Source organism: Triticum dicoccoides, chromosome 6B, assembly GCF_002162155.2.
Source record: "Triticum dicoccoides isolate Atlit2015 ecotype Zavitan chromosome 6B, WEW_v2.0, whole genome shotgun sequence".
Lineage (NCBI taxonomy): Eukaryota > Viridiplantae > Streptophyta > Magnoliopsida > Poales > Poaceae > Triticum > Triticum dicoccoides.
Window position 1 is genome coordinate 265,615,421 of NC_041391.1, and position 13,807 is coordinate 265,629,227.

Consider the following 13,807-nt stretch of genomic DNA (forward strand, 5'->3'; position numbering starts at 1 on the left):
TGTCGCCGGCGACGTCCGCACCCAGTCGCCGCGCCCGACGGCGTGCGCCGCGCGCCGTCCGCCCCGTCTCGGCTCCTGCGCCCCGCGGTGGCCATCGCCCACGCGCGCCCTGGCCGCACACCCGCGTCGACCAAGCCCGGCCTTGACCTCCACCGCACGCGCCGGTCGCGTCCCGCGCCATCGTGCGCGCGCTCGCACTGGCCGCGCCCCGCGCTCCCCACTCCTGCTCGCCGTGGTGCCTCGCACCGGGCCGCACCGCACCGGCCTCTGCTGCCGTGCGCCGGTGCCCCGCGAGGCCACGACGTCGCCTAGTGGCCCTCCCGGCTCCGCCTCCTGACGCCGCCACCGGCCGTCGCCCACGGCAGCCGCCCGCACATCGGCCCCTGCATTCCGGCGGCGCCCAGCGCCCAGCGCCCGTTAGCACCCATGGCCGATAAGGCCATTGGCCCTATGACAAGTTGGCCCCACCCTAGAACGGTTTTTTTAAAAGGAGAATTAAAAAAATAAAATTATTAAATAAAAATAAAAATGATTAATAAAATTAATTATTAATTAATTAATTAACTAATGAATTAATTAAGTTAATTAATCCGGTTTAATTAATTTAATTAACTAGTTAATTTTAATTAAACTGTAATTAGGATTAAACTAAACCCTAATTAAACCTAACAGTGTATGACAGGTGGGTCCCACGGGACCCACATGTCAGGTTGACCAGGTCAAATGGTCAACGCTGACTGCTGACGTCAGCACGACGTCATGCTGACGTCATAAATCCATTTTCGAATTAATTAAATAATTAATTAAATTTCAGAAATTAATAAAATCTTTAGAAAATCATATCTTTTAATCTGTAACTCGGATTAAAATATTTTCAACATGAAAGTTGCTCAGAACGACGAGACGAACCCGGATACGCAGCCCGTTCGTCCACCACACACCTCTAACATACCAAACACACAACTTTCCCCCTCCGGTTCATCTGTCCGAAAACGCGAAACCCCGGGAATACTTTCCCGGATGTTTCCCCCCTTCATCGGTATCACCTACTACCGCGATTGGGCACACCTAACATCGTTACTTGTCATGTCATGCATCGATATGCATTTGTTTGCATTGTATTCATTGTTTCTTCCCCCTCTTCTCTCCGGTAGACTACGAGACCAACGCTGCTGCTGCCCAGTTCGACTACGGAGTTGACGACCCCTCCTTCTTGCCAGAGCAACCAGGCAAGCCCCCCCTTGATCACCAGATATCGCCTATTCTACTCTATACTGCTTGCATTAGAGTAGTGTAGCATGTTACTGCTTTCCGTTGATCCTATTCTGATGCATAGCCTGACATTGTTGCTACACCTGTTGATACCTTACCTGCAATCCTAAATGCTTAGTATAGGATGCTAGTTTATCATCATTGGCCCTACATTCTTGTCAGTCTGCCTTGCTATACTATTGGGCCGTGATCACTCGGGAGGTGATCACGGGTATATACTATACATACATACATACTATACAGATGGTGACTAAAGTCGGGTCAGCTCGAAGAGTACCCGCGAGTGATTCACGGATTGGGGGCTGAAAGGACCTTTGTCCCGACGGCCCTCTGTGTGGATCTTTGTGGCGGAGCGACAGGGCAGGTTGAGACCGCCTAGGAGAGAGGTGGGCCTGGCCCTGTTCGGCGTTCGCGGACACTTAACACGCTTAACGAGATCTTGGTATTTGATCTGAGTTGGCTACGAGCCTATATGCACTAACCATCTACGCGGCAGTAGTTATGGGTATCCCGACGTCGTGGTATCAGCCGAAGAACTTCAGACGTCAGCGACGGAGCGGCGCGCGCTGGATTGGAACGTAAGCCTGCTCTTGTATTAAGGGGGCTAGTTCTGCTTCCGGCCGCCCACGCAACATGCAGGTGTGCTATGGGCGATGGGCCCAGACCCCTGTGCGCTTAGGTTTAGACCGGCGTGCTGGCCTCTCTGTTTTGCCTAGGTGGGGCTGCGACGTGTTGATCTTCTGAGGCCGGGCATGACCCAGGAAAGTGGGTCCGGCCAAATGGGATCGAGCGTGTTGGGTTATGTGGTGCACCCCTGCAGGGAAGTTAATCTATTCGAATAGCCGTGATCTTCGGTAACAGGACGACTTGGAGTTGTACCTTGACCTTATGACAACTAGAACCGGATACTTAATAAAACACACCCTTCCAAGTGCCAGATACAACCGGTGGTCGCTCTACCTCAGGGATATGAGGAGGGGATCGTCGGGTAGGATTATGCTATGAGATGCTATTTGGAGATGCTACTTGGAGGACTTCAATCTACTCTCTTCTACTTGATGCAAGACGGTGGCTGCGAGAAGCGTAGTCTTCGACAGGATTAGTTATCCCCCTCTTATTCTGGCATTCTGCAGTTCAGTCCACTGATATGGCCTCCTTACACATATACCCATGCATATGTAGTGTAGTTCCTTGCTTGCGAGTACTTTGGATGAGTACTCACGGTTGCTTTCTCCCCCCCTTTTTCCCCTTTCCTTTCTTTCTGGTTGTCGCAACCAGATGTTGGAGTCCAGGAGCCAGACGCCACCGTCGATGACGACCCCTACTACACTGGAGGTGCCTACTACTACGTGCTGCCCGCTGATGACGACCTGGAGTAGTTTAGGAGGATCCCAGGCAGGAGGCCTGCGCCTCTTTCGATCTGTATCCCAGTTTGTGCTAGCCTTCTTAAGGCAAACTTGTTTAACTTATGTCTGTACTCAGATATTGTTGCTTCCGCTGACTCGTCTATGATCGAGCACTTGTATTCGAGCCCTCGAGGCCCCTGGCTTGTATTATGATGCTTGCATGACTTATTTATGTTTTAGAGTTGTGTTGTGATATCTTCCCGTGAGTCCCTGATCTTGATCGTACACGTTTGCGTGCATGATTAGTGTACGATTGAATCAGGGGCATCACAATCACGTCCCGCCTGGACCCGCGCCGCTGCTGCCGGGCCAGCTCCGCCGTCCCACCTCCTCCCCATCCTGGACTAGACGGCTGATGGGTCGAGGTCGCGCATGCCTCCGGTGGCTCCTGGGCGAGGGGACTCTCTGCCGTTTGGTGGCACTCGTGGTGCAGCTCGGTGGCGGTGCAGCTCATGGACAGCGCCGCCATGCAGTTTGAGCGACCGCGTGCGTGCAGTGCGTCCGGTGAGTGCATGCGGTTCAGTGCATCTCGTGTTGCCCCAACCACCATCCTCCATCGCCGTCCATCCCGTGCTGCCCCTCCTGACTGCACGCCCTGGATCCGGGCAACCAGGCCTGCGCGCCATGCCACGCGCAGCCCGCCGGACCTCAGCCGTTAGGGGTGTGTGGTGGTGGGATGCAACTCCCCATGGGTGACCATGATCATCGTCCCCTTCCTTCATGTTATCGATGTCCGGATCCGGCGAGCAGTGTAGCCGTATCCTCGGAGCAGGGCACCCCCGCCTCCGTCCTCCGCTCTCATACTGGATCGGCCGCCATGCCATGGATTCGGTCGACCTCAACCTCCCGGTAGACCGCTGCTTCCACCAACCGTCAGGATTGGGCACACCGTGCGGCTCATTTTGTCAAACTTTTGATGCGTGGTGTAGTTTGGCGCACATCTTTGCTCTCCTTTTTAGTTCGTATTTTGTTGCATCTAAATTGTAAAAAAGTAATTGTTGTGATGCAGTTCAATTCAGTGGGGTGATAAAAAGAAAGTGCAGTTTGGAAATCTGCTTTTTGATCAGATTTTGTTTTTGTGCAGTTTGCCGGCGACGCCATCGCCTTGCAGTTCACTGGCTCTGGGGGCGAGCAGTGGATAGGACGACACGCGTGCAGTTTAGGCCGTGCGATGCTGCAGTGCGGAGAGTACTCAAAATGTCGTTAAGTAGTGGAAAAATGGTTATGCATCATGCAGTGTAGTTAACTAGTGGGGTACTCAAATGTCGTTTTTCTAGTTGATGAGTGCATTATGCAGTGCAGTTAACATCTCAAAAGAAGCTCATTTTCAGTAGTGTCGCGGCCCGTTTACAGTAGGCTCGAGGTTCAATTTTCATAGGATTGCGGTTCACCAATGCTTGACATGAAGTGCATTTCACCTCGTTTGGAAAAATTTACATCCCACAAAAAATAAATCATGCAGTGCACTTGTCCGTCCGATGAAGTGCCGGTTTTAGTCTAAAGAAGTGCGGTTTGCTACCTTGTTTAGGAAAATTTATGTCCCACAAAAAAGAAATGATGCGGTGCACTTGTTTGTCTGATGAAGTGCGGGTTATAGTCTAAAGAAATGTGGTTTGCTACCTTGTTTGGGAAAATTTGGGTCCCACAAAAAAACCATGCAGTGCACTTGCCCATCTAATGAACTGTGGTATTTCGTCTGAAGCAGTGCGTTCTTCTTTCCTCGTCCGAGAAAAAAATATGTTTAAACAAAAAGAAACCATGCAGTGCACTTGCCCATCTGATGCAGTGCGGTATTTTGTCTGAAGCAATGCGTTCTTCTGTCCGATGCAGTACATACGACGTTTTTGGTCTCGCGAAGAACAGAGTGTCCGCTTTTCGGTAAAATTGAAACTGCTCTTAAACCGTAAGGAATTAGAGAGTGTTCTACATAAAAAAGTTGCGTCTCGTCGATATCTTTCCAACGGCGTATGATTTGAATTATTCCGACCAGCCGTTCGTAAAAATTTCATGAAAAAACAGCCGCTGCCTCTCGAAGTCAGCCGCACGATTTTCACAATTAACTAAAAACCGTAAGGAATCTCAAAACCATTTCAACATATGAAAGTTGCGCCTTGTCCGTAGCTTTCCAACGGCGTATCATACGTAAGACGTTCCGACAAACGGTTAGAAAACTGGAGCAAAAACAGTACCGAAAATTTCAAAAAATTTGAAAAACAAAGTTCCGCGATTAAGTAAATTTGAAACTGCTCTTAAACCGTAATGAATTAGATAAACATTTATATATGAAAAAGATGCGCCTCGACGATATCTATCCAACGGCGTATCGTTTGCTTCATTCCGACAAGCGGTTTAGAAGAAATCGCGAAAAATGCTCGATGCCACTCGTCGTCCGCCGCGCCGTTTTTGAAACTGCTCTTAAACCGCAAGTAATCTCGAAAAGTGTTCAACATGGCGAAGTTGCGCCTAATCTCGAAAACGGTATATTATACACCTCGTTCCGATAAACAGTTAAAAAAACTAGAGCGAAAACAGTACCAGAAAAACACTGCATGCAATTTTTTTTGACGCGAAGTTCACTAGTCTCTATTGCAGTGCTCGTCGTCAAAATGATGCAGTGCGCTTCTGTTCAGCGTGCAGTACCGAGGTGATGTGCAGAATAGTTATTTTGCTAATATTAGCAGAATAGACCGATAATTCTCATATTTGCTAATATTTTGCTAATATTTGCTAATATATATTAATGCCTCGGTAATTCTCATATCTAAATACTTCGTGCATCAGTGCATTAATTTCCGAAAGACCTATACCAATATAACAAAATATGACATGAAGTGGGGAACCAACGGATCAAGTATTCGACCATGGCGCCATCAAGATGCCACAATAATCAGCCCTGAATGGCATCGTAGGACGGATCCCAGCAGGCCCTGGCAAGGCCTACCGCCGTTGAATGGTGATATGGCGAGGGCCATATCCGACAGCCTTGTGCATATGTAGATAGCAGATGGTGAATCCCTCCTCTTCTAGAGAGACCGCGGGATCAACGGCTGTGGCAGATATTGCACCCCTGGTACTGGAGAAGGTGAATACGAGATTTATCAACAAAAGAATAGCTCATGAGGTCCTAACCAGTCTAAACTGGATTAGGGACGTTGGTGTTGGTCTATTGCCACGTGTCCCCAACAATTCTCCAACCTATGGTCGGTCGTCAACGTCATCTCCCTTAACAACAACACCCCTAATTTATTCTCTTGGCCATGGAGTCCCACTGGACAGTACTTGACGCAATCTACTTATAAGATGATGTGCCAGGACATGATTCGCTTCCCCGCCGCCCAGTGCATATGGAAGAGTTGGGCGCCGCTCAAATGCAAAATATTCATCTGGCTTGCTATCTAGTACCATGTATGGACCTCTGATTGTCGATTCCAACATGGATTGCAAGATGCCACTAATCCGTGCTTCATTTGCTGCCAGGAGGAGGAAACTCAGGTCACTCTGGACCACATATTTATGCATTGTGTCTATACTAGGCATGATGCCACTAATGAAAGAGGGCACCAAAGGAATGCTTGTTTTGGATGCTACAACACGTATGACTGTCATGGGCATCTGCGTAGTGACTTCTATCATACTGTTTATTCAGCTTATGATCTTGATGCTGATGATTATTGCCCTTTACTCACCACTATGGAAGAGAATGCGGCACTATGGATGTTGAGGAAGCTAGTAACCCTGCATATGATTCTATGTGAATATTGGCCCTTGATACCCACATATCCACTAGCTTATTAAGGGTTCACATGGGAGAAAACACTACATGTTCTTGCCCCCCCTCTCTCGCTCCCTAAACATGTAGAAGTACATAAGCTTCTCTTTTGGTGTTGCGAATACTGCAGCTCACTAGGCTTTCCCCTTTATTTGTAGCTAAAAGGAACTAATACATAATCATATAGTGGCTTTCTTACAGCCTAAGAATACTTGACTTGACCCACTGACTGCTAGCCTAAGACAAAGACTTGAATCACTAGCTTACTCCCTATAAGACTTGACTTATTAACTAACCGCAACATGACCAACTACAAAAGGATTATAACTAATAACTAACAGAAACACACTATCACTTTGTGTTTAAGGCAAGGCCTTGGATATGAGACCGTGTGCTTTAATCTTTACTTATTCTATTTATAGAGCAGTAAATATCAAGTACACTTTATTTATACTCGATATGGCTAGTGCTAAATGTGGTGTTTCTCCTAGGGATTACTTCGAAAAGAGACTGAGCAAGTAAATCATATCAAAAAGAGTATTAGAAGAGTGAAAGAGGGCACGAAAGGAATGCTTGTTGCCTCTGTACTCGTTACAACAATAGCTTTTACACACGGTCGATGGTTCACCGACACTTGCGGAGAAATTTTCTTTTATAATGGTCGTCGATGCTAATGTATGGGCTTTCATTTTCTCCATGGTTGCTACAATTTTTCTAATATAAGATGGGCAGCCTTACATTCATGGTAATGCCTTTGGATCCGGTAAGTATTTGATATTACCCCCACTCACTTGTGGCAGAGCTTAGTGAGGGTCAAAGGGGGGCATGTCCCCCCACCAAATTTAGTTCTACACAAACACATAATATTTAACACCATTTGGGACAAATTTAACATAATACACTAGATTCCTCTCAACTCTATTTAAGACTCATTTACCCCCCTCCCAAATTGCGTTGAAGCTCCATCACTAGGGACCGAGCCATTAGTGCCCCGGAGATTCAGCCTCTCCCATGTTCAGCATTAATGGTACATGCTTTGCATGGCCAGACAAATGGCATGTTGTCTTGCATATGGGTTAGTCCATTACAAGTAAGATGTATCACTACCACTACATCTACTAAGCTCCCTAGAAAGGAAGCCTTGTAGCGCAGTGGAGTTGGGGTACCCCTGGGGCATGACAACAGCGGCTCGAACCGGGGCCCGTGGAGAGCCGAATCAATGGCAACGTCGATGGAAATGGTTTGTGGGTGGTGTGGGCTAGGGTTTGGCGGCGCGACTCCTCAATTTTTTTACTAACTAGTAGTTATGTACGTGCAACGCACGATCCAACATTTTAAAATTTCTGATTTTTTCATTAATCATGAGCATCAATATCTCAACACTTCCTTTATTCAACCGGTCCCTTGTATGTTCCTATTGATCATTGTTCAGATTTATGCATAAGTTCCCCACAACATACAAATTTTAGAAATCCAGTAGATCTCGGGTAAAGAGTCCCGTGCTAGTAGCCTTGGTGCGATGGTAATAGGAGACACATGGATTTACCCATGTTTGGGCTCTCTCAGAGAGATAACACCATACCTCCTGCTTGATTGTATTGATTTTGAAGGAGTACAAGTTACAAGTTGATCTACCATGAGATCGTATGTGTATGATGTTGTCGTCTACGGTCCTCATCCATTGGTTTATATAGATACCGGAGCTGCCTAAGGCTTACACATAGGCCAGTTACATCCAGGGCAATCGTGATGAAAACGACCTCTAAGTCTTGAAGTATGCGCCAAGTCTTCGGAAGATATCTATCTTGGCGGTGGCGCCCCTGGACCCAACAAACGTGGGCCGCTGGTTAATCATCATGGGGGTCCTCGGCCCAACACGTATGACCGAGAGCCGATGTGGATATCACCCCCTAGTCCAGGACACCATCAATTGGCGGAGGCGGCGAGACGTTGATGGTGGAACGGTTCGCGTCCTACAGGGCCGTGGTCTAGGTACGAGGTCGACTGGTTTGAAAACATTCCAAATTACTATTTTTTTTGCTAATTACGATGATTTGATTGGTTGATAAGATATTTTTTGTTTGGTTATTTGATGATAATATGTTTATTTTTTTGAATGCTAATTGTGGTGATTTGATTGATTGTTACAATGTTTCTTTTCTGAAATGCTAGTTATGGTGATTTGATTGACACTATGCTTATTTTTTGGAATGCTAATTATGGTGATTGAATTGATTGATATGATGTTTCTATTTTGGAATGCTAATGATGATGCTTTTTGTTTGCTAATTATGGTGCTTTAATTGATACAACATCATTAAAGCAATGTAGGCAATCGGATCTAAAATAAGGAAGTCATAACACTTGTTTAATAGTAGTGGAGATGAAGACATTTGCTCCTCTTAGCCTAACCATAGTGAAATGGTGTAAAGTTTTGAGGGTTAAAAGTTAAATTCTGATACATTAGAGAATCCGGTAGCTGGTGCTTAATTTTGTTACCCCGACACTCCGAACTAAAAACACGACACTTATTTTAAAATGAAGGAAGTGCAACTTTTGAGGGATCTATTAGAGATGCTCTAACTAACCATTTAGGGCCTCCTAGATTTGCAGGATTTGTAAAATGCAGGAATAGAAATAATAGAGAAATAGAGTGGCATGTCATCTTCAATCTTATAGAATTAGTATAAGTATTTAATTGTGCGCAGAACAAACATAGAATGTTTCACATGAGGTTGGAGTGGATGAAATTTTTCCTATCAAAACTAGTGGTACAAGTGAATCCTATGAATTGCAATCTTATGTATCAAAGAAAAAAATATCTTACATATTAGAATCTTTCAAAATCCCTTTAGAAATACTTTAAATCAAAGAGGGCATTAACGTAGGTGATTGTATTTGCGAGACCGCAGGCCGGAGATTCACAAAAAATGTCAAAGCCTAGTTGTGATCGGAGAAAACCAGGGACGCTCACCGTCGAGGACTCCTAGGTCGAGCGTGTCGACGTCGAGACCGGCGGCGAAGTGAGCCTTGTTCATGTGCCCCGGCGCGTCGACGTGGGTGCCCATGTGGCAGTGCATCCGGAGCTCCGACAAGTTGTAGTCCGACCCGTTCTCCATCGACTCCTTGAGCCGCACCAGCGGGCCCGCCGTCGCGTCGGGCGGCATGCCCGGCCGGTACGCGTGCGTGATGTCCACGATGCGCCCGCCGCCGTACTCCTCCAGCCCCGGGCCATGGCGCCGGCCTGCCGCGCCTCCGGCCGCCGGCCCGCAGGCGTCGGCCTCCGCGCCCGCGTAGCCCGCCTGGCGTGCCGGGAGGAGGACCAGCAGGAGGAGGGTGAGAGCCGGCGCGCCCGCCATGCCGCCGAGCGCTCACTCCGGATTCTCTGGGCTGTGATGGTCACTGGTAGTTGCAGCTCTTCCTTGATTTCTGGTGGTCAATACAATGCTGATGAATGGAGCAAGCACGTACCAAGCTTCTCTCAGGCCGGCTGGCTGAGAACGAGATGACGGACAGTGAAAAGGGGCGGTATCTGAAAACCACAGGATTTATCCTCAAAAAAGAAAAGAAAAACACAGGATTTAGCCTTTCCAAACAGTCCCCCGCAAATATGTATCACTCATCCATGTGCACCCAGAGGAAGAATGAGAACTCATATCAAAAGATTGTACACATGTTCACCGGCATGCAACTTATTCTGCTTTACAAGAAACGTAGCTGCAGATATATACTACTCCGTATAACAGTTTGGGTCCCCCGCAAATATGTATCACTCATCCATGTGCACCCAGAGGAAGAATGAGAACTCATATCAAAAGATTGTACACATGTTCACCGGCATGCAACTTATTCTGCTTTACAAGAAACGTAGCTGCAGATATATACTACTCCGTATAACAGTTTGGCACGCTAGAGCATTACAGAGAACAGTCCAACGTATCAGCAATGGTAGTAGGCTTCGCCATCAGCGAGTTGAATCGAAATATTGCAGAAACTGCCTGAGAGGAGATGCACATGAAAATAGCTGAACTCGGTTGGAAATTATACAGCTAACAAACTCGTGTGGTTCATCATTGGTTACAGATTGACACTGAGTCGCTACAACGTCCGTCTTGCACTACTTGCTTATTCGTGGTATTGCTATATTTCCTTTGTTGATTTTACAATACAAACTTGTATGCATGACAAGAGGCATTTTCTTTTCCCACTAAGATGGGACCGTGGACAAAGATATTGTAGCATCTGCGGGCACGACACGTTGCAGCCTTTTGGCAAGAGCAGCCACTCGGATAAGAATGCACCATGGTGATCACTTGATAAGAATGCACCTAATTGGTGAGCCCTCAGAGCCAACCAGTCTCAGAGGTAAGCAGTGCAGCATGTATAGTCCAGTGTTCACGTTGTCTAGTTTCAAGGCTTCGACTAGGATGATATCCTGACAGAACAGAGTAAGTAAATCAACCAGTAGTTTCAATCAATAATGCAATCGCTAAGACGGTAAGTTCATCACTGATATGTGAATTTAATGTTCTCTAGAGAAGCATCAAAATAGTGTAAAGAAACATTGTAGCCCCAAAAGAGGTTGATTAGCAAGGAATTTGTGGAACCAAGACCCCGGTCAACTGATATATAGGGCAGAACATGCTTTCAGAGTTGGTTCGTTAGTCAGTAATGCTCGTGAAGGAATGTTCTGAAGTAGGCTTGGGGACTAAGCAGCATAAGATCAGAGATTAGCACAGAACAACAAGGGTGGCTTCAAATTCACATTCTTTGAGATCATTAAAGGGCAGCATCTTACCGCATTTTTGAAGAAGGCCACATGGGCAGAGATCAAGTGATCAAACGCAGCAACTGATATATAGTCAATCCCTGCAGAATTGCCAATGTCATATGTTAGGTTCACACCAGATAAGGCAAGTAAATGCATATATTGAGCCACCAAAGGGCATGAACTAACTGAACCTAGGTAGTTCACAACTCCACATGGTTCTAGCAAATACTCCCTCCGTCCCATAATGTAAGACGTTTTTTGACACTACACTAGTGCCAAAAAGCATCTTACATTTTGAGACGGAGGGAGTATGTTATAATACCAATACAGCTCCCGTATACTTACCAACCAGCTTGATGTCTGTGTTGTCAACTAACCACCGGGCACCATCCTCTGTAAATCCAACATAACTCATATCACCAGCTGCCTTCCACATGAGCCCCCTACATATCATCTGCTTACTTACATGTTCAATACAGCCTATAGAAAGATCGACTGGCGATATGGTGAAGAATGTAGCGTCTACTTGAATATCTGTTCTTAAAGAAGTCATACCTGTCTGTGTTCAATGTCCTGAAGAGAACACGACGAACACTTTTCGGTATATTTAGGGATTTCATGGATTCAGCTGCATAGAATTAGTGGGGCATCATATATCAAATACTAGACAGCTTGGATGTGAATCAAATATTTTTAGTAAGAATATCAGCACTCATTGTTTTTCAAAATGCAGATGTTGGTTTTAGTAAGAATATCAGTTTATTGGATTTGTATCAAACATAATGAATTCTATGGAGAAACCAATATCTGAAAACATAACTACATTAGTAATGCACATGTTTCTCTCATGCCATGTTAACTTAATCTTGTGACATGATATGAGAACAAGTTCATTAGCTGGGTGATTCATCATCATTATATAATAGAAGAGCTGAGCTCCTTGTAAAAAGAGAGAGAAGACTTCCCCCACACCCTACCTGTTATATTTGTGTGTCTTGGAACATCGACCAGTAAGGCAGGACCTGTCCAGGAACAAGAGTAAGTCAATTGTCAATGCTAATTTCAATGAAGTTTAGCAGGGAAATCTTTCGGAAAAATATATAGAAAATGCTAATTGTCACTGAACAAGAGTCTTTTGTCCTTTTTAAACAATTTTAATGGACAGAGTCTGTTCTACAGCTACTCCGAATCAGATTCAGAGGACATCAGCTACAAGAAAATGATGTCAGGCGGCTGCAGTCCATGCTGCCGTGTTGCCTGTATGAATTGGCATCTAGAAATCCCCATCTCATTATCTAGCCAACCGTTTAACCAAGGTGATCATATATATATGTGCAAAGACGGCAGGCCGGAGACTGACAAAAATGGTCAAAGCCTAGTTCTGATCGCCGATCGGAGAAACCCAGGGATGCTCACCGTTAAGGACATCGAGGTCGAGCGTGTCGACGTCGAGGCCGGCGGCGAAGTGGGCCTGGTTCATGTGGCCCGGCGCGTCGACGTGGGTGCCCATGTGGCACTCCATCCGGAGCTCCGACAGGTTGTACTCCGACCCGTCCTCCATCGACGCCTTGAGCCGCACGAGGGGGCCGACCGTCGCGCCGGGCGCGAACGCCGGCATGCTGGGGCGGTACGCGTGCGTGATGTCCACGATGCGCCCGCCCCCGTACTCCTCCAGCGCCGGGCCGTGGCGCCGGCCTGCCGCGCCTCCTGCAGAGGGGGGAGAGCCGCCGATCGCCGCCCCGCAGGTGTCGGCCTCCGCGCCCGCGTAGCCCGGGTGCGCGTCGCCGGCCGTTGTGGCGAGAGCATGGCGCGCCGGGAGGAGGACCAGCAGGAGGAGGGTGAGAGCCGCCGCGGCCATGGTCGCCGACTTGCCGCGCCGAGCGCTCACACTGGACTCCGTGGACTCTGGGCTCTGGGGAGTGATGGTAAGAGGAAATTGATGCTCTCGCCTGGTTTCTGGCGTGGCGTCAGTAGTAAGTCTGGATGGGACAAGGGGCTGCCGATAAGTACGGACCGAGATGGGTTGACCAAATTGGCAAATTAGATGCCTGCTTCTGTCAGGCTTCAAAGCTGGACAAGAGAAAGAGCCAGTTCCACAGAAAGTGATTCGATCGGATGGACGGATCACGTCTCCTCGTTGGACGCTGCTGATCTTGCCGTTCTAGACGCTGCTGATATTCAGGCGCGTGGCGGTTGGTTTTGTTGGGCCCATTCCACCCGCTCCGTGTACTATACACTAGGCTCGAGCTCTACGCAAGCTGCCGCTTCACCGCAACTCCAATTATCATATCCACGTTGACGAAAAAAGGCTCGAGCCCCGTTTCATACAATTATCTGGATGCAAACCTAACACCACATTCACCCTAGGCGCCTAGATACAGAGATACTGAAATCAGCTACACCCTAGACACCACAAATAAAGCGAACGATAAACAACAAAGCATCACTTAGGCCCATGAGGTTGCGGTGGATCTCGGCAAGTACTAGCGGAAGGGTTCTGTTTTTAGTCGCCTCTTTCAGTTTTGCTAGGTTTTGTGTCCTGTTCAGAAAGACGACACGGTGGCGACTTCCTGAAGTTGGAATAAAGGT

At 47.3% G+C, this 13,807-nt stretch overlaps 2 protein-coding genes across 2 annotated transcripts in view; both read right to left on the reverse strand.

Moving 5' to 3' along the window:
• The window catches only part of LOC119322347 (cyclase-like protein 1), a 15,284-nt gene extending 5,285 nt beyond the window's left edge, over positions 1–9,999 (reverse strand). Inside the window, exon 1 of the mRNA XM_037595843.1 lies at positions 9,422–9,999. Within this exon, the coding sequence (XP_037451740.1) occupies positions 9,422–9,806 (385 nt within the window). The 5' untranslated portion in view covers positions 9,807–9,999. The remainder of the gene's footprint in view (positions 1–9,421) is intronic.
• Positions 10,000–10,446: 447 nt separating this feature from the next.
• On the reverse strand, positions 10,447–13,206 carry LOC119322346 (cyclase-like protein 1). Its single transcript, XM_037595842.1, has 6 exons — positions 12,635–13,206; positions 12,196–12,240; positions 11,774–11,846; positions 11,564–11,661; positions 11,246–11,316; positions 10,447–10,882 (listed from the first exon to the last, which is right to left on the reverse strand). The coding sequence occupies exons 1-6, from the start codon at positions 13,074–13,076 to the stop codon at positions 10,757–10,759; spliced, it is 855 nt and encodes a 284-aa protein (XP_037451739.1). The 5' UTR covers positions 13,077–13,206; the 3' UTR covers positions 10,447–10,756.
• Positions 13,207–13,807: the final 601 nt, after the last annotated feature.